Source organism: Panthera tigris, chromosome B1 (genome assembly GCF_018350195.1).
Source record: "Panthera tigris isolate Pti1 chromosome B1, P.tigris_Pti1_mat1.1, whole genome shotgun sequence".
Taxonomy (NCBI): Eukaryota; Metazoa; Chordata; class Mammalia; order Carnivora; family Felidae; genus Panthera; species Panthera tigris.
In genome coordinates this window covers 82,942,462-82,961,863 of record NC_056663.1, presented here as the reverse complement: position 1 = coordinate 82,961,863, position 19,402 = coordinate 82,942,462, and the positions used below count along the sequence as shown (strand labels likewise).

Genomic DNA, 19,402 nt, shown 5'->3' with positions numbered 1-19,402 from the left:
AGATTACCCTAATTGACAATGTTAAATATATTGGTGTAATCATTTTGTAAATTGGTAAAAGCAAAACAATATTTAGCAAAGTAAACAATCTTAAACCATTTCTTTAAAATTTGGTCACCATTATAGGCTATTTATGCCAAATTTCACAACTATATTAGGCAAACCTGAATGGGGCTATAATGAAGCAATGTTTTCCCAATTTAAAGGCCTCTGATTAAAACCTAAATTCTTATTGTGAATCTTTGGTATTTAATTTGAAAGAGTACAAGCATGATGACTGCATCTGTTTGCTATAAACCATCTCCAATGTCAGCAAACACACATGCAGGCATACCTCAGAGATACTGTTGGTTCAGTTCCAGACCACTGTAATGAATTACCACAATGGAGTCAAATGAATTCTGAGGTTTCCTAGGGTATACAAATGCTAATTTTACACTACGCTGTAGTCTATTAAGTGTGTAATAGCTTTATGTCTAAAAACATACACACCTTAATTTAAAAATACTATATTGCTAAAAGATGCCAACCATCATCTGAGCTTCCAGTGAATAATCACAGCTCACAGATTACCCTAACAAGTAATGACCAAAAAGTTTGAAATATTACAATTACCAAAATGCGACAGAGCTATGAAGTTAGCAATAACAGCTGGAAAGCCCGTGCCAAAAGACTTGCTTGACACAGGGTTGCAACAAACCTTCAATTTATAAAAATCCCAGTATCTGCGAAGCACTATTTAAGTGAAGTGCAAGAAAAAGAGGTACTAAATACTCTTTACTACGACATAGGCAAATATGTGCCTTTCATCCTTTCTCACCTGCCATTTTCCTTACTCTTCTATTTTGGGGACGGCTTTTAGTTTTTCCGTACGTTCCAAAAGCTCACTAAAAAGACTTAGACGCTTGACGAAGCAAACCTCTACCAATACTGACCTTCCTAAAATGTGTATGCAGCTGCCAGCACAGTCCTTACTTTAATAACCACAACATAGGAGAAAGGCATTCGCGTTAAGCAGCCTTAATTCATTTCTCGATGAATGACCCAAGACCTTAAACATTTTCTCCTCAATCCCAGTTTTGAGTTCCCTTCCTTACTTTTTACTTAAATGCTCTTCTCGCGTTTCCAAAACTTTCTTATTCACAAAATTTTACATAAATAGCACTTCCTCGGGCTTTCACGAGTAACCTGACCCGGACAGAACCTACAGAGATCAGGAAGTAGGAATCCTAAAAATCCTGACCACCTCCTCAGCTTCCGCTCGCGGCCGCGCCTCCCAGAAAGCCGCCTGTGACTCGACACACGGTGCCCACTGACGCAAGCGTCGCCGCGCGACTCGACAGGCAGCGGCCGCGCCTGCGCAGCAGTAGCAAGACGGGGAGGGATTCCGCGCGTAGACGGGGTGGGGGGCGGGGAGTCTGCGAGTTGGGGCGGAGGAGGGGGAGAGGGAGAGAGGGGCGGGGCGGAGGAGGGGCGGCGGGGCGGAGGAGGGGCGGCGGGGCGGGCCTTTCCGGAGGGTCTTAGTCCTTCACTTCCTGTTTGTGGGACCTTCTGAATCCGGGTCAAGTGTGTTAGCTTCTTCTCTTCTCCGGAGCTGACCCGGCACGTTCAGTGACAGCGGCTTCTGACTCAACCCAGGGCGGGTTTCATCTTATGACCTGCCAAAGGCCGGACGCCCACACCTGCCCCAGGAAGCGAAGGCGAGCTTCCTCCACCTACTGGCTGGCAGCCCCGAGCCCTGTGTGACCGCCGCTGCCGAGGGTCCCCGCCATCCCCTCCGCGCTGATGCTGAGAGGGAACGCAGGCCCGGGGCGTCTGCGGAGTGCGGGCCTCTGGCTCCTTAGGCCCGCGACGGGCGGTGCTGGCTCTTACGCTACCCAGGCTTGCCACCCCCCACCCGGACTTGGATGGGCTCCCCTACCCGATAAATGTGGCTGCTGAGACTGTGGTGGCGGTGGTCGGTCCCGCTACTGCTGCGCCCCAAGTTCCCCTTTGCCACGGGACTCTCGTGCCCCACGTCGGGACTGTCGGCCCCCGCTCCTAACCCCGTGGCCCTGGCCTTGCAGCTTGGCGACAATGGACAAGATCCTGGAGGGCCTGGTGAGTTCTTCGCACCCACTGCCCCTGAAACGGGTGATTGTGCGGAAGGTGGTGGAATCAGCAGAGCATTGGCTGGACGAGGCGCAGTGCGAAGCCATGTTTGACCTGACTACCCGGCTCATCCTGGAGGGCCAAGACCCCTTTCAACGGCAGGTGGGGCACCAAGTGCTGGAGGCCTATGCACGGTACCACCGGCCGGAGTTCGAGTCCTTCTTCAACAAGACGTTCGTGTTGGGCCTCCTTCAGCAGGGTTACCACTCGCTGGACAGGAAGGACGTAGCCATTCTGGACTACATTCACAACGGCCTGAAGCTGATCATGAGCTGCCCGTCGGTGCTAGACCTCTTCAGCCTGCTTCAAGTGGAGGTGTTACGTATGGTGTGTGAGAGGCCGGAGCCGCAGCTGTGTGCCCGATTGAGCGACCTGCTGAGCGACTTCGTGCAGTGCATCCCCAAGGGAAAATTGTCAATCACCTTCTGTCAACAGCTTGTTCGAACGATAGGCCATTTCCAGTGCGTGTCCACCCAGGAGAAGGAGCTGCGGGAATATGTGTCTCAGGTGACAAAAGTGAGTAACTTGCTGCAGAACATCTGGAAGGCGGAGCCCTCCACACTCCTCCCTTCCCTGCAAGAAGTTTTTGCAAGCATTTCTTCCACAGGTAAGTGTTACCATAGTCCAAAAAAATCTCTCTTGGAAATTCATTGTGTCTCTTACACACGCACACGTACACACACACACACACACACACACACACACACAAAACCATGTTTGGTTCTCTGCCCTGAAAACATTTTCAATGGAAAACAAATCTCCATACCCTCATCCAAAATTGTATTCCTATTCACTACCCTTTTTATGCTGTCCCTTTGTGCCTTAAAAAAAAGACAGCGTTCCTATTTTAAATGTTGAGAACATTGAGGTCTAAGATCTTTGGCACTAAATAAGTTGCTTAATTGCCCAGCCTCTGCTGAAGTTATGGAATGCTTTGAGGATTGACAACTACTATATAAAGCTTCTATTCATTAGTGACTAATGACAGCATGATAATGTTTACCATGTTATTATTGTACTTTGACTCTGTCATCTTGTTGTTACGAGTTTTTCCCCTGTTGTTTTTTTTTTTTTTAATTTTCCCACTTTTTTATTCATGGGCTGTGCGGTTTGTTTTATTACTGGATTATTCCAGTTAATTATGTAGTTTTTAAATATTGACATTTTCTGTCTGCTGTAGTGTAGGAAAGAAAGGGTGCAGGTAGAATGAGCGAAAGGAAAGAGTATGAGGCCTTAAATAGGTGCTTTTGTGCTCAGGGTATAGCCCATGAACTACATCCTTAGAAAGTGGGAAGGAGCCAAGTAATAATTGGCAAGAATATGCTTTCTCACCAGGGATTTTACCTTATATCTACATTCCTTTTTGGACTTGGAGCTTTCAGCTCTGTAATTTGTGAAACTAGATCCAAAACTGTGTTTACTTCCTCTCTTCTTGGTACAGTCATTCTCCCTGGCTGTTGTTTGAATCAACTTCTTAAGGAGGTGTCTTCCTTTTATCTTGAGAACCAGAAAGAAATAAGAGTAGAGTTTTAACAAGCTTCATGCATTGTGATGAATTAAATATGTTTAGGAAAGAATTACCAAGTGTATATTTGCAGCATCTTAGTTGTTTTATTCTTTTGATTGTAATTTTTCTTGTATTACCAGTGTAGCTAGAACTGTAAGATTTCCCCACAACTTTGTCAGCTGTAGCAGTAAAGGTGCTCACCTTGAATTGTTCAATTATTATGTAGTTTAAGCAAATTCCCTCAAAATTCACCTTAATTTTTACTTCATTAAGCTATTTTTTAAATCTTCCTTAGAACAACATAATGACTACTGTAATTCATGGTTATAAGTTACATTGAAGGGTCTAAAGTGGGAATTTAAATGATACCTTTCATTGCTGACTTACAAATGAAAATTTTAGCACAACAGTAACTTAATATTAAATAATACAGGAAAACAAAGTAACTTACAGACTAAATCTGGCAATAGCGAACCATAGTTTTTATATTGTAGTAATTTTCTGTGTAATGAACAGTCATTGCTATTCACCCTCATCTCTCATTTCTGTAATTTAACATCTACCCATGAGATAGAACATTAACAACTGCTTCCTGATTAACACCTTTGCTGCAATAACTTTTTTTTTTTTTTTGTAAATTGTTTCTCTCTAAATACTTTACTTGAATTTTCTTGCCATATTCCTTTTTCTTTTTTAATTAAAAAATAGATGCATCATTTGAACCTTCTGTAGCATTGGCAAGCCTTGTGCAGCATATTCCTCTTCAGATGATTACAGTTCTCATCAGGAGCCTAACTACGGATCCAAATGTAAAAGATGCAAGTATGACCCAAGCTCTTTGCAGGTACTTCTTCATGACACTATAGATGGTGTTGTAGATTTGGGAGGAGGAGATATTTTGTTGTATTGTGTGGGTAAGGAAAAACTTAGATTTTTAAAACTGAAATCATAGAATCAAATGCGTAAAGATTCTCCAAAGTAATTGGAATGAATTATTTACCATACTATAGATTTGACAGGCATTCCAGTATTTCAAAGAACGTTTTCAACTAAACTTTAATTCCAAAAATATAGACATATGCTTACTGTATATTAGATTATCAATATATTTTACTAATTTCTTTACTCATTATTGTTTCTGGAACCTATTTCTTCTCTCTGGGTTGTTTTGTTTTGTTTTGTTTTTAAGCTAAGTATATACTTTTACTTTCTCTTTCAACTGGAATTTCTGGGTAATGCGCTCGACCTTTGCTTGAAATACGTTTTTTCTTCCTTAATCTTCAGTGGAGAACTTGGCAAGATATAGAATTCTAATTGATAGTCATTTTCTCCTCGTATTTTCAAAATAATACTGCATTGTCTTCTGGCAACTATTGTTGCTGATACAGAGTCTGCTGTCAGTCAAATTGTCATTCCTTTGTCAGTAGTTACGCTTTTCTGCTAATGTTTGTTTTTCTCCTTCTTGATGTTTTGCAGTTTATTCATATATCTGTAGGTGTAAACTTAATATTATTTATCCTTCTCAACATTTTCATGCTTTTATTAACTCAATCATTCATTTATTTATTCAAATCACATTTATTGGACACTTACCATAAGTGCAAGGCAGTGTTTCAGAATCTCCTTGAACAAATGGATAAAACTATCTGTCTTCATGGGCTTACTTTCTAGATGGAAAGGCATACAGTAAACTAATAACATATTTTATTGATTCCAAGATGCATCCTGATTTCAGAGATGTTAACATGTGGAAATACGCAGTCATCTGCTGTAGACGTGACTTTTCCTGCCTTAGTGATATGTAAACTAATTATACATCCTAAAGTTGATTTTGTTTTAGATTTTATTAAATATGATAAATAAGATTATAATTTAGTATGTTGAATAGTGAGGAGTGCTTTGGGAAAAAAGTAGATAGGAAAGACATAAAATATGAGGAAATGGCTTGGAATTTTAAATAGGATGGATTAGGAAAGCCTCAATGAGACAGTGCTGATGAAGTAAAGATGTAAATGAAATGAGGGAGCAAACCCTGTGAAGAGCTAAGGGGAAAAACATCAGAACTGTCTTACAATTTGCTATAATTTTTTCTTCAAAGGTACCCATTTATAGAGCTTATTCCAGCTATTATGTTTCTTTATTTCAATGACTCTTTTTCTAATTGAGCTTTACCTCTCTACCTATTTTTGTTTCATATCTGCCTGGGGTTTCTTGTAATTGTGTGTGTGTGTGTGTGTGTGTGTGTGTGTATCTGTGTGTATCTATGTGTATAGCACATCTAAATAAAATACAGGGATTTGGAACAAAATGGTTTCTGTGTACCTGCTATAAAATTATAGTCATGACATAAACTTAAGTATTTATGTTGGTTTCTCAGAAAGTTACATGTATACATATCTCACTGTCTGTAACACAAACTTTGAGGACTTTGATATTTTCTACCTTTTTCCCTTTTTTGTCTAGTGTTTAAAAAGGACTTCCTTTCTCTTCTTGCTTTCCTTCTTTCTTCCTTGTGCTCTTAAATTTAACTGAATCAATTTATCTGTAACTATTACTTTCAGATTCTCATTGCTCATTCTCTCCTTAATTTCCATAGATACGTGAACTTGCTTTGTATATTGAAGAAAAATCTATATAAATCGTTCTTACTGTATGGCCTCTATCCCCACTACTTTTTTTTTTTAAGTTTATTTATTTATTTTGGGAGAGAGAGCAGGAGGGAGCAGAGAGAGAGAGGGAGAGAGAGAATCCCAAGCAGAGCCCAACACAGGGCTCAATCCCATGAACCATGAGGTCATGACCTGAGCCAAAATCAAGAGTCAGGTGCATAATTGACTGAGCCACCCCGGTACCCCTATCCCCACTACTTTCAATTTATGGTGATCTCTTTGCCATATTTGGTGGTCTGTATTGTTGTTTTCATCTTCTTGGTATCTTTATATTCATAGTTCTTAAAGTTCTAGAAATGTTGTGACACCATTCTATTAGGATTTTCTTCATATTGTCCTTTCTATTTTTACTTCTCCATTTATTCTTATCATTTTATCAATTCTCTTCTATACGTGGTTGAATTCCAAGTCTTTATGTAAAATTCTCATTGTTCATTTATTTTTGAGAAACACTCATATCTCATCCATCTCTCCATAATGAAATTCCTTCTGTGTCCTGCCTAGCAGTAATAATTCCTTTGTCAGTGTGACTACAACTGCACTAAAATTTCTTTCTCTTTGAGATGAATATATCATAAATTATGTGGTCTTCTAAATAAAATGGGAAGATTTGGAGAATTATAGATTTCAGAGCTGAAAGTGAAATTAGATATCAATTGGTTTGTCACCTTCATTGCATAGGGAATAATATTCAACATTTTTCATTATATGCCCTAAGTCATTACAACAGAATCTTCTAGTTGGTCTTTTTGCCAGCAGTTGACTTAGCTCTCTTCTCTAAATCATCCTGACCTATTCATTTTTCCCTTCTGATCAACAAATTATAATGACTTCACCACTTGCTACATCAAGTGCAAATTCCAATTCTTGGCAGTCAGCACTCTTAATCCTAATTTTTCAATGTTTTCAAACAGTCATAGTATCCAACTTATGAATTTGTTTTGTTTAAAAAAAATTGTTTTTAATGTTTATTTATGTATTTTTGAGAGAGAGAGAGAGGGAGAGAGCAGGGGAGGAGCAGAGAGGGAGACTCAGACTCCAAAGCAGGCTCCAGGCTCCAGGCTCCAAGCTGTCAGCACAGAGCCCGATGCAGGGCTTGAACTCACAAACTGTGAGGTCATGACCTGAGCTGAAGCCAGCTGCTCAACCGACTGAGCCACCCAGGTGCCCCATGAATTTGTTTTGTTTTTAAAATATATTTGTGAGGCACCTGTCTGGCTCAGTAGGAAGAGCACGCAACTCTTCATCTCAGAGTCATGAGTTTGAGCCCCACATTGGGCATAGAGATTGCTTAAAATAAATAAATAAATTTTTTAAAAGAAAATATAATCAATAATTAATTTTTGCCTATTTGTTTGGATGGGAAGTTGTGATCCAGTTTTTGTATTGCATTTCTGATTTATCGTACATGATCCTATTTAACCTACAGTGTATCTGGAGTAATTACTCTTATGTTGCAAATGTAACTGAAAAGAATAGCTATGATTAATTTATAATACTCCCACCTTATAATTCCCCATAGTCCGTACTACCCCACACAGACCACTTACCATTCTTTAACAGTTATTTTCTATAATACAAAGAACTCCAAATACCATACCAGGACCAGATAAGTAACATTAAAGTATGAAATAGGCTGTATGTAACTGAAATAATAAGGGATGGGGTGCACAATCACCTTCCAAAAGAGGAAGCTGATCCTCAACCCCATTTTTCTTGAGCCACAAGGAAATTTGAGTTCAGTGTGGCTGATCTGATTTTTCAAAAGAAACCTGAAAGTTTTTTATGTGAAATTTTCCAATTTTTAAAACGGTATAACAAATACGCAACTGAGGCTGGATCTAGCCATGAAGCTGCCTTCTAAAAGTGAAAATTGGTTTTATTCTCCACATATTAAGAATAAATCTATTTTATATCCTACATAATATTGCTAATTTTAATTTTAAGGGTTTTCAAGTTGCATATTTTTTAGCTCTAGAAAGAAATGGTTTTATTTATTCCACAAATTTGAGCTCCTTCTCAGTGCCAAGCACTGTGCTAAATATTGGGGGTCCAAAGATTAAAGATCGAAAAACAAACAAACAAACAAAAACCCAATAGTAAGATCACTGCTCTTAAGCTCTTGGCCTAATGGAGGAAGAAAGACTTCAAAGTACATAAATTACAACTACAGTTAAATGTTCTTAAATGGTAAGAAATTAACTTGATATATCAAGGTTAAGTGTCCTTAAAATTCATGCAGTAACCAATGCATGGTGGACAAGATTACTGTCGTTAACCATAAAAATAACTCATCTCACAATGCCTGTGCCTGAAAGGATTTGGGCATATGCTAGTCCTGTCAGATTGAAGCACAATTGGAATATAATTAAAGTGTAGCTAAAAGTGTTCCACTACTTACCAGCAGACCTTAGTTCAAATAGCAGTACTACTTACTGTTTATTAATTGTGTAACTGTTGACAAATTTCCTAACTTTTCTTACCAATTTGAAAGCAGAAATTGTAACTACTATTATATTTTCAGCATTTAACAGAATACCTGTTTTATAATAGGCACTCAAATATTTGTTGAGTGAATGGCTTCTAATTCATGTTACTTCTGACTTGAAGTTTCTTTAGGATGGTCAGGAGTTTGGGTACATATGGGATAAGGTAAAGAGTAGAGGCTTATGAGATGGGAAGCTAGAAATGGAGAGGCGAGGAAAAAGCTGATAGGGTGATTAGGTATAATGAAGAACCGTAGCCAAGTGGAATTTTCTACTCTGCCCCCTTAGACCTGACCTAAGGGGAGTTCTGGCCCAGGGCCCTGTGTTCCAGGGAGCCTAGTTTCTATTCCAGCAGTGCCACTCCCTACAGGGCAGAGTCCATAGAGCCCAGGAGATGTGTTCCCATATACTCCTACTCTGAACCACATCTTTTTCTGTGTGCATATTTGCACTCAAAAAATGTACAATATGTACTCACATGATTTTCTTTTAAACAAAAACAGTTTTTAAAAGACTTACTGGCACTTTTTTTCTTTTTTAATTGAACAGTATTTCAGATCTTTCCATGTTGGACCCCCATGGATAGATTCATATACATCCATCTTATTCTTTAAAACTCTACATAATGTTCCATAGTATATTTAGCTATTTCCTTATTTATAGACATTTATATTGTTTGCATTTTTTTCATATCCTAAATACAGTGCTACAGTGAATTTACTCTTTGTACACAAATACAAGTGTCTCTCTACTCTATGTATGTAGAGTGACTATAAACTTTTATGAAAATCAGCTTAACAATGGTTGGAAGATGTGGAACAGCTGTCAGGGACTACTTAAATGATTTATAACCATCATTGTTAGAAGAAGATGGCCAGAAAAACAAGAGGGGAAATTAATATGTGTAGAGAGCATGGGGAACATACAGATAACTAGTAGTTAATGTGCATTTGGACTTTGGACCACTCTTGATGTCGGATGGAACATTTTAATCTTAAGAGCAAAAACCTTAAAAAAGATAACACTCCAGTGTTAATGTAGGTAGTTACAACGTAACTGTTGTGAAAATGACCAAGTCAATTTAGAAGGCCATTTTTTAAACATGTTCGTTGCTCTTTTGGTCATATGTTTGTATACTTAGTATTTATATTGGACATTTTGTTCAATTATTTATTGCCACATATGTTAATATTTGGTAGAAGAGAAGCATGCACATTGAGTATTTCCAGTGTCATACATTAACTCATGTAGTCTTCACATCAGCTCTGTAAAATAAGCATGTTTATCTGTAGTCTCCAGATGAGAAAACTGAGACACAGAGGTTAAATAACTTAATCAGGTATTAGAGCCCCCCCTCCGCCAATTAATAAATGGTAAGTTGAGATTTTGAAACTAGATCACTCTGACTTTAAAACTTTTGTTTATCCACTACTATTTTCTTCTTATGTAATCCCCAAAATTGGATCATTGGATCAAATAATATGAACATTTGGCCCAAATGCTTTCCAAAAGAGTTGTACCACTCTTCATTGTGATTGATGTCTAACATTGGGGATAGTCTCTGTCAAACTCCATCTTACTTTGCTGTTATTTCCATTAAACTGGGTTGCTACTCAAGAAGAAAAACACTAATTCAATATAAACACTCACTAATTCAATATATGGTATATTTACACTTCAGTACGCTTTTATCTATTTGACGTTTCCTTTTTTCTTGGTATGGTAGGATACTGAAAGGTGAAGAGACCTGTTTCACAATTCAAAATACAGTCTTTTTTAAAAGTGCCTTTCATATTTAGACTGCAGTTACCAGAAAGGAGAAATTTTGTTCCCTTGTATCTTAGAGAACTACATTTGAACTGTTCTTCTTAGAGTAAGTTTGCCTAATAAATGCTAGATTCCACTATGTAACTTCAACTTAAAACTTTGCATTTATGTGAAATGACCCTTTATCAGAAATTCTTTTATTGAAATATGTGAGAAACTATCAGCTTACAAGATTGGAAACTCCTTGAGTACAAGCACCCATTATACTCATTTCTACATCTTATAATTTTATTTATTTTTTTAATGTTTATTTATTTTGTGAGAGGGAGAGTGTACAAGCAAGGGAGTGGTAGAGAGAAGAAGAGAGAGAATCCCAAGCAGGCTCCATACTGTCAGCACAGAGCCTGGTGTGGGGCTCCGTCTCACCAACCATGAGATCATCACCTGAGCCGAGTAACCAACTGAGCCACTTTGGCGCCCCTCATTTCTATATCTAAAACAACGCTTTTCATAAGCAAACTCAGTAAATACTGAGTCACAAAGGGAGTGGTTATCTACTCTAACCCTTGTTGTTTCCAACTAAAAGATGTTGAAAATATTTTCAAGATTAATAGTTTTGTTTTTCAATTTTCAGAATGATTGACTGGCTGTCCTGGCCATTGGCTCAACATGTGGACACATGGGTAATTGCACTCCTGAAAGGACTAGCAGCTGTCCAGAAGTTTACTATTTTGATAGATGTTACTTTACTGAAAATAGAACTGGTAAGTGGGAGTATTTAAATCTCTTAAAATGAATGGTCTCCTAATCAATGGTTTTATCTTTGAGTTGTCCCCTGTAAAGTATCTAATGTTGAATATGTTCTTATTTTGGGTTTTGTTTTGAATAATAATTTTGAAACAGCCTTTAGAAACTGAAAATGGTATTTAAGTATAGGTAATTAAAATAGTTTTGCTGTTTTCAAGTATTGAATATGAAAACATTTCCTCCCATTATCTTCCTTTTTTAAAAATGTTTATTATTTTGAGTGAGAGAGTGTGTGTGCAAGTGCACGCACGTGTGCGCACATGGGGGAGGTCAGAGAGAAGGGAGAGAGAATCCTAAGCAGGCTCCACACTGTCAGCACTAAACCCTATGTGGGGATCAAACTCACAAACTGAGATCATGACCTGAGCCGAAGTCAAGAATAGGACGCGTAACTGACCGAGCCACCCAGGCACCCCTCCTATTATCTTTTGCATCCAACTAATCAAGCTTGTGCCACCATCATTCATCCAAAACTATCTTTGACACCAGTGCTTTCCAGTATTGCTAAACTCAGAGTTATTTCTCAGGCCTCCTCTCATTTAACCTATCAACAGCATTTGACAGTTGATCACTCCCTCTTGAAATACTTTCCTCACTTAGTTTTTGTCCCAGTTCACTTCTTTTTTTGCCCTGGTTCACTAGCATCTCAGTCTCTTATAGTGGATCTTTTTAACTTTAGAGTGCTTTAGAGTTTCTTTCATCTTTGATCCATTTTCTTCTCAATCCATACTCAGAGCATATATGTTCCATGGCTTTAAATAATGTTTCTAAGTTAATGACTGCCAGGTTTCTATTTCTCATTCATTATTTTCCCATGAACTCCATATTTACCTATCCACCTGTCTATTCTTGGGTCTCAAATTCAACTTTTTCAATGATAACCTCTGATTTTTCCCTCCCAGACTGGTCTTCCCCATCTTATATAGTTAATTCATCCTTCCACTCGCCCAGGCCAAAACCTTGAAGCTATCCTTCTCTCTTTTCATTCTCTCTCAGCTGTTATCCTACAAATCCTGTTGATGCTGCATTTAAAATATATCCAGAGTCCTATCACTTTTAACCAGCTACATCACTATCACTTTGGTCCAAAGCCATTATCATGCCTTGATGTACTGATTGCAGTAGTCTCCCTGCTCCTGCCCTTGGTCCCCGACAGGTGTCTTCTAACTCCTACGTGATCTCGCCCACTGCTGCTTCTCTCATCAAATCTATTACTGCCTCAGTCTTTGTGCTTTGCTTACACTGTTCTCTTTGCTGTATCTCTAGTACAGCAAGCTGCAGGCCTCAGGGCCTTTGTAGTGCTTGGCATTTGCCTTGCTTATTATGCTTTTCTCCCAGGTATCTGCCAGGATTATTCTCGTTTCCTTCAGTGTTTTTTATAGTCAGATGTCACCTTTTACATGAGTAATTTTTTGAATATCATAATAAAATAGCAGACCCCGTTGCTACTCAGCAGTCCCTGTTCTTCATAGCACTTATCTCCATGTTACTTTTCATTGTCTACCCACCCTGTAGACAGTAAGCCTGATCGGATCAGAGTTTTTCTTTTAATCCACCGTTGTATCTTCAGTGCCTAGAACAATGCCGAGCAGTAGTAAGTACTCAGTAAATATTTGTTGAATGAATTGAATGAAGCGTGGGTAAAGGAACTATCACTTTGTAAATAAGGTTTGACAGATTTTTATTTGATCAAGGGGTTTTAAGAGTTATTTAGGCCACTGCATTCCCATGATGTCAGTCATGTTGTTATCTCCCACCTTTCTCTCTCCCAGAGTTTAATAACATGTTATGATAGAACTTTCCAGAAAGGGGGTACTCAGATACATATTTTTGGTCCAAGGAAAATAACCGCTGACTGGGTTAATGATTTCCCTACAAACTCTTTAAGATGGATGTCTTATCTTTTTTGAAGGTTTTTAATCGACTTTGGTTTCCTCTTGTGAGACCTGGTGCTCTTGCAGTTCTTTCACATATGCTGCTTAGTTTTCAGCATTCTCCAGAAGCGTTCCATTTGGTAAGTTGGGACACAAGCTTTCTACATTGAAAAGCTTTGTTTTAAAATTTTAGTTTAATATTGAGTCACATTTACAGGTAGTCAAAAGATCGTAAGTTAGTCCTGAATCTATTTTCTTGTAGCTTTATGATTTCTTAGAAAATTGAGGTTATGGGATTTCCCTCCAAAGAATATATTTCCGGAATGTCTGAGTCTCACCAAAACTGCTCCACTTGCAACCACTACCAGCAACTGAAAGTTATTGTTCTACACGAGAAATGCCACATGTCTGCGTCACTGATGGTTGTCTGTTTCATGTATGAACAGTGTAGAAGAAGAAAAATGGTTTAAAACCACTGACTGCTCTAGAATTTCAGAAACGTGAAAACATCAATTGTTTTATAGCCCCAGAACTAAGACTTCATTCTCTCCCAGCGTATAACCTACAAATCCTGTTGACTCCACCTTTAAAATATATCTGGAATCCTACCACTTTTAATGAGCTACATCACTGGTTTTGATTTGATCTGATTTCAGTTATTTGGTTATCAGTTATTACAGGTGGAAATGATAAAATGTTATTCAAAGAACCTGTCCACTTATCTATCTAGCACATCACAGAAAGGCAGTGCTTTATCTGGTTACTTGCTTCCTCCAGGGTCTGATCCTTGGTTTTATAGGACTAGAACCTCATTATCAATCCAGCCACAATGTAAAAATCTTAGGAATGCGGACCCACTACAAGCAGATTCAAAGGAGACTGATGAATAAGTGCTGAATCCCAGTTGTTCATTGTTAGCTAGAAATATAACTAACTAGCCTCAAGAACCATATACATGCATAGGCTGCTCAGTGCCTCACTGCCACTGAAGGAAAATCTGCAGGCTTTGTAGAAAGTAAACCTTACCAAGAGGTAATTACATTATGCATTGTCACTTAGGTTGTGTTATTCCAAGAATTTCTACAGTTAATTGCCTAATTGGTGATGTTGACCATCAACCAGTAACCTTATATTTGTTACACAAACAAAACTCAAAATTTAAGCTAATATAGCAGGTATACTAGCAGAGTCTAGTGAGAATTTCTACAGTTAATTGTCTAATTGGTGATCTTGACCATCAACCAATAACCTTATATCTGCTGGTTATACAAGCAAAGCTCAAAACTTGAGCTAATACATCAGGTGAACTAGCAAAGTTTAACAAGGTAAAGAACATCAGTTATTTGTGTCTCTTCAGGCACAATCGTGTAGGCCAATTGAGAAAAACTTTCTTTTCAGAATTTCTGGGAAGGAGATTCTCTAACATAACTTAGTCATCCATTCTAATGTTTATTGCTCCTCAAACTGAGGACATTTCTTAATCTGTCTGATTAGTCATTTATGCCATACTCTAAACCCATTTCTTTGTTCACAGTTTTTTAAAAGATGGAAGATACTCCATATTGTTGTATTGCTTTTATTTTCTGAAAAAAATATAGTTTAAAAAAAATGGTTGACTGAAATATTTAGCTTATTGAAATATGAAATCATTTATTTAAGAAATCATTAGATCTGAAATTAAAAGTTGTCATCTGGCTTAGAAAATTCTAAAAACTGAGATCTAATTATTGCTTCCGTACTGTAAGCATGGTGTATGTATATATACATACATATATATGTATATTTGTATAGCCAGACCAGCTACTCAACTAAAATGAACTTGAGCATCTAGTGGTAGTTAAATCATGTGGTAGTTAAATCAGCTATAACTAATTCAGTGAAGGATTCAGGTTTAGAAGTTGTTAAGTATAAGCAATAATCTGGAATAACCATCACTCTTCATTACATTACCTGTTTATACTATTTTAGAGCAAACCAAGATTGATGTTATAATGTGTGTATTTATAGATCAAATTACTTTTCTTATGCTTTTTATAAGTGGAAAGAAATTTATACAAAAGAAAAATATCAAAGCTTCTAATAAGTTATATACATTGTCTCAAATAGTAACTTAAGTTTAATGAGTATTACAGTAATGTTGACAAATATTTAGGTTTTCTCATTCAAAAAATATCAACTTCCAACCATTTAGAAGGTAATAGCCTCCTTGCACATATAGATCTATGCCTATGAAAAACTTAGTCTCATTTCTATGTCAGTGATAATTTTAACCATATAGGATGTATAGCAGACAACTATATTACCTGATTGCAAAGAACAGATCTACACTAGGAAGGCTTTTGGAAGATTTGGAAATAAATTAAATAATCATTTTTTTGGTTATTTTCTCTTCTTCTCTTCCACTTCTCTCTCTCTCTTTCTTTTTACCTGTGAGGAAACAAAATAATTTTGGATTTCTGACTATTTTAGCAAGAGAGTATCTGATAGAAATGGCCTTATGGAGCAAAATTATAACTCAGCTTTGTGTAGAAATGTAGAGATAAGAGCAGCAGATTGAACTCATTAGGAACTGATGGTTTCATGGTCAAATTAATACCTTTGATGGAGGTAAGATTAAAGAAGGTAGTGCAAAAGCTAAAATATAATTTTAAGATCTCCAGCATAGAATCAGAGCAAAAAGAGAATAGCAGCGTTAATTTAAGAATATGATTGTTCTTTTTAGAAGGAAGGAAAGAAAGTTGATTGTGATACTACTATAATTTGCCATTTGGAGACCATAAAACTTTAACTTCACCTTTATTACAACTAGGCAACCAAAAAATTGTTTTAGAAATAGAACATAATATTCTTAGATACCTTTTACATATGAAGTATAAATGTATAGTAATAGATTATAATTAATAATTAGTTGGAACAAGGATACCACTGTACTAATGGAATGAACCATTTAAGCAAAACAGGGTTTATTTGTTAATATCATCTTGAATACGTAATGGCACTGTATTGACTTTAGCCTAATTTTATAATGAATGGACACTCTTGTGCTTATTATCAATGCTGTTTTCTGTGTGTTTTTGAGCAATGAGCGTTTTAGATTTCCCTTTTATTTTTAACCCCAGTTTCTTAGAAATCTCTGATTCCCTTTTAGAACCATCTCCTATTTTTGGAGGTGGAGAATGGCAGTTGTTAATAAGGATAACCATGCTAACATAAGACATCATTTATTTGCTTATCTAAAAGAAAGGCAATCCTATAGCCTGAGCTGTAATTTTAGTTACTTTACTTTCTTGAAGTAGACTTTAATGTGCAAAGTATATACAGCATTTAATTCTTTCAAGTGAAAAATCTAAAGTTCACACTAGATGGAGCCCTTAAGCTAATTCTCAGTTTATCTTTTAAAAATTTGTTCCTATTGTAAACAATCTGGTAAATATAATAATCCTAACATTTTTCAACTTAAGGCATTTTTCAGAATGGCAGGAGTAACTAAGCCTTCTATTTTGTACCTTAGTTTGTTTTAGATGGAGCATAAGGATGAGGAAAGGGGTCTCATGGAATTATAATTATATGTGACTTTGAAACTAGATTTACCTTGATACTCGAAATTTTTAACTTCATAGCTTTTTTAGAAAAAGGCTGTGACTGAACATACAGAAAAGTATTTGCTGATCATGTAACATTTGCATTCCATTTGTAGGCTAGAGAATTTGTTGCCAATTTGTATAAATTGAAGAATGTTTGTCTTTTTTCTCTTCAGATTGTTCCTCATGTAGTTAATTTGGTTCACTCCTTCAAAAGCGATGGTCTGCCTTCCAGTACAGCCTTCTTAGTGCAGTTAACAGAATTGATACAGTGTATGATGTATCATTATTCTGGATTTCCAGATCTCTACGAACCTATTCTGGAAGCAATAAAGGTATGATGATAGTTGCACCAGTATTTATACAGCTGCAGACCATGATGTGATAGATGAATGTAGTGAAAGATTTCTATAACCAGCTATTCAATTTACTATTCTGTATAATATGCATTTTGTTTGAAAAATGTAATTGGAATCAGGATTCATTAATATTTAGGAAGTAATCTCTTACTTGCTGTAACTAATCTGAGTTAATAACCATGTTTCTTTAGCTCTACAATGCCATCAATTATGAGGCATATCTTTAAATTTGTAACAGCCTGTGGGGCACCTAAGTGGCTCAGTCAGTTAAGCGTCCAACTCTTGATTTTGGCTCAGGTCATGCATGATCTCACGGGTTCGTGAGTTCAAGTCCTGCATTGGGCTCTGTGCTAACAGTGCAGAGCCTGCTTGGGATTCTGTCCCTCTCCCTCTCTTTCTACTCCCGTCTCTCTCATTCTCTCTCTCTCTCTGTCTCCTCAAAATAAATAAATGTAAAAAAAATTTATAACAACTTTTGGGGAAATTTGTTTAAAAAGAAATGGCACACGATCACTTCTCAGACTTTTGGCAAAGATCAAGTGTAAAAAGAAATGCTACATTATGTAAATACATACATCACCATTGTATCCCAATATCAGAAGTGCTAAAATACATTAAGATTATCTTAGAATCCAGAAAGGCAGTTTAATAAAATATTTGACTTTTTTCCTTACCTGTTTTTATTCCATTTTTGCTGTGGACTATTCATGAATATCCATATTTTATAGAATCTTTACTTGAGTTATTAGTGAACTTACCCTCCTTTTTTAACTTTGTATAGTTATTAGACCTAAAAAGCACTGATTCTGTTTGTCTTAAAGAATGGGTCACAATGTGTACACTTTACTCAGTAAACTTACTGCATGATCAGGGTATAGCAAAAGAAGTGGAGAACTTGCCTCAGCCAGAACTAATCAGAAGTTATTAGAAATCAGTTGTGTTAATAATGTTTTTTTTGAAATGTTAAATTTTGAGATCTTAAATACAAGATAAATCTCATTATCTTTATTACTTCTTCTGTATCTGAAATGAATGCAAAGCTTATTCTTTTTACTATATGGGTGAAGTCAAATTGATTTTGGTTGAACCCAGAACACAAGATTCTTGCACAATTAATGTATACTACTGGTATGGCACTTTGATATTTATGTATGTCTTTGTGTAAAGGAGCTTTTTATCATAGATTCAATAGTAATGTTAATGTCTTTCTACGATGTCTTTCTGTATTCATAGATGAAACCTCTTGCTGTTTGTTATTTTTCAGTGGTTCACATATTGAGAATTCTGATAACTGAACTAGGCTCAGAAGAAGCAAGGTTCTCACTCTAAACCCAAGGGAAGCACTTTTCTATTAGCTGGCAACAATAGCAAGAAAATCAAGAGATTAAAATTCCTTCAGAAAATGTTTGTTTTCTAAGGTCTAAGTACCAGATGGTAATAGCAGTCCAAAAAAGGTTGAATGATGTTACCAACTTTCATTATTCTCCATTGTTCTATTCGTGCTTGAATTCACTTTGATTTAAAATTGTATCTCATATGTCATAGAGCACATAAAAGAATCTGTATCTTGTAATAATTTTCTATATTGTTAAACACGACATTGAGTTTTATTTTTCAAAGTCAGCGGTCATTGTGCTTAGATGATTTTCATTTTTCATGTGCAGATTTCTTTGAGCTTTTGTTTCTAAGGGTTAATATTGAATAAATATTAGTGAATGAAAAAGAGATATTTTTTATTTTTACTAGAAAATTTGAAAGCAAATTATTTATTCAATTATGTGTTAAGTCCGTGTTCTGTTGCCTTTGAATAGCACTACAGTATACCTTGATCTCAAAGTTTTATTTCGAAACATTCTTCTGTCAAGTTCTATAGGTGATTTCAAAAGTAAGTAAGTGAAAGATGGGGCGCCTGGGTGGGTCAGTCAGTTAAGCGTCCAACTTCGGCTCAGGTCATGATCTCGCAGTTTGTGGGTTCAGGCCCCGTGTCGGGCTCTGTGCTGACAGCTCAGAGCCTGGAGCCTGCTTCAGATTCTGTCTTTCTCTCTCTCTCTCTCTCTCTCTGTCTCTCTCTCTCTCTCTGCCCCTCCCCTCCTCACACTCTGTCTCTGTCTCTCAAAAATAAAATAAAATTTAAAAAAATTCAAAATAAAAAGCTTCTGCCAAAAAACAATCCAGTGAAGAAATGGGTAAAAGACATGAAT

General features: G+C 36.9%; 1 protein-coding gene and 1 long non-coding RNA gene across 2 annotated transcripts in view; one reads left to right on the top strand and one right to left on the bottom strand.

The window, feature by feature from the left end:
* Positions 1 to 1,320, bottom strand: part of LOC122237664 — a 30,490-nt gene extending 29,170 nt beyond the window's left edge. Inside the window, exon 1 of the long non-coding RNA XR_006216259.1 lies at positions 1,098 to 1,320. This is a non-coding gene — a long non-coding RNA (uncharacterized LOC122237664). The remainder of the gene's footprint in view (positions 1 to 1,097) is intronic.
* Positions 1,321 to 1,502: 182 nt separating this feature from the next.
* Positions 1,503 to 19,402, top strand: part of USP38 (ubiquitin specific peptidase 38) — a 32,756-nt gene continuing 14,856 nt past the window's right edge. Inside the window, exons 1-5 of the mRNA XM_007091776.3 lie at positions 1,503 to 2,758; positions 4,367 to 4,502; positions 11,215 to 11,344; positions 13,300 to 13,401; positions 17,019 to 17,177. Of these exons, the coding sequence (XP_007091838.3) occupies positions 2,077 to 2,758; positions 4,367 to 4,502; positions 11,215 to 11,344; positions 13,300 to 13,401; positions 17,019 to 17,177 (1,209 nt within the window). The 5' untranslated portion in view covers positions 1,503 to 2,076. The remainder of the gene's footprint in view (positions 2,759 to 4,366; positions 4,503 to 11,214; positions 11,345 to 13,299; positions 13,402 to 17,018; positions 17,178 to 19,402) is intronic.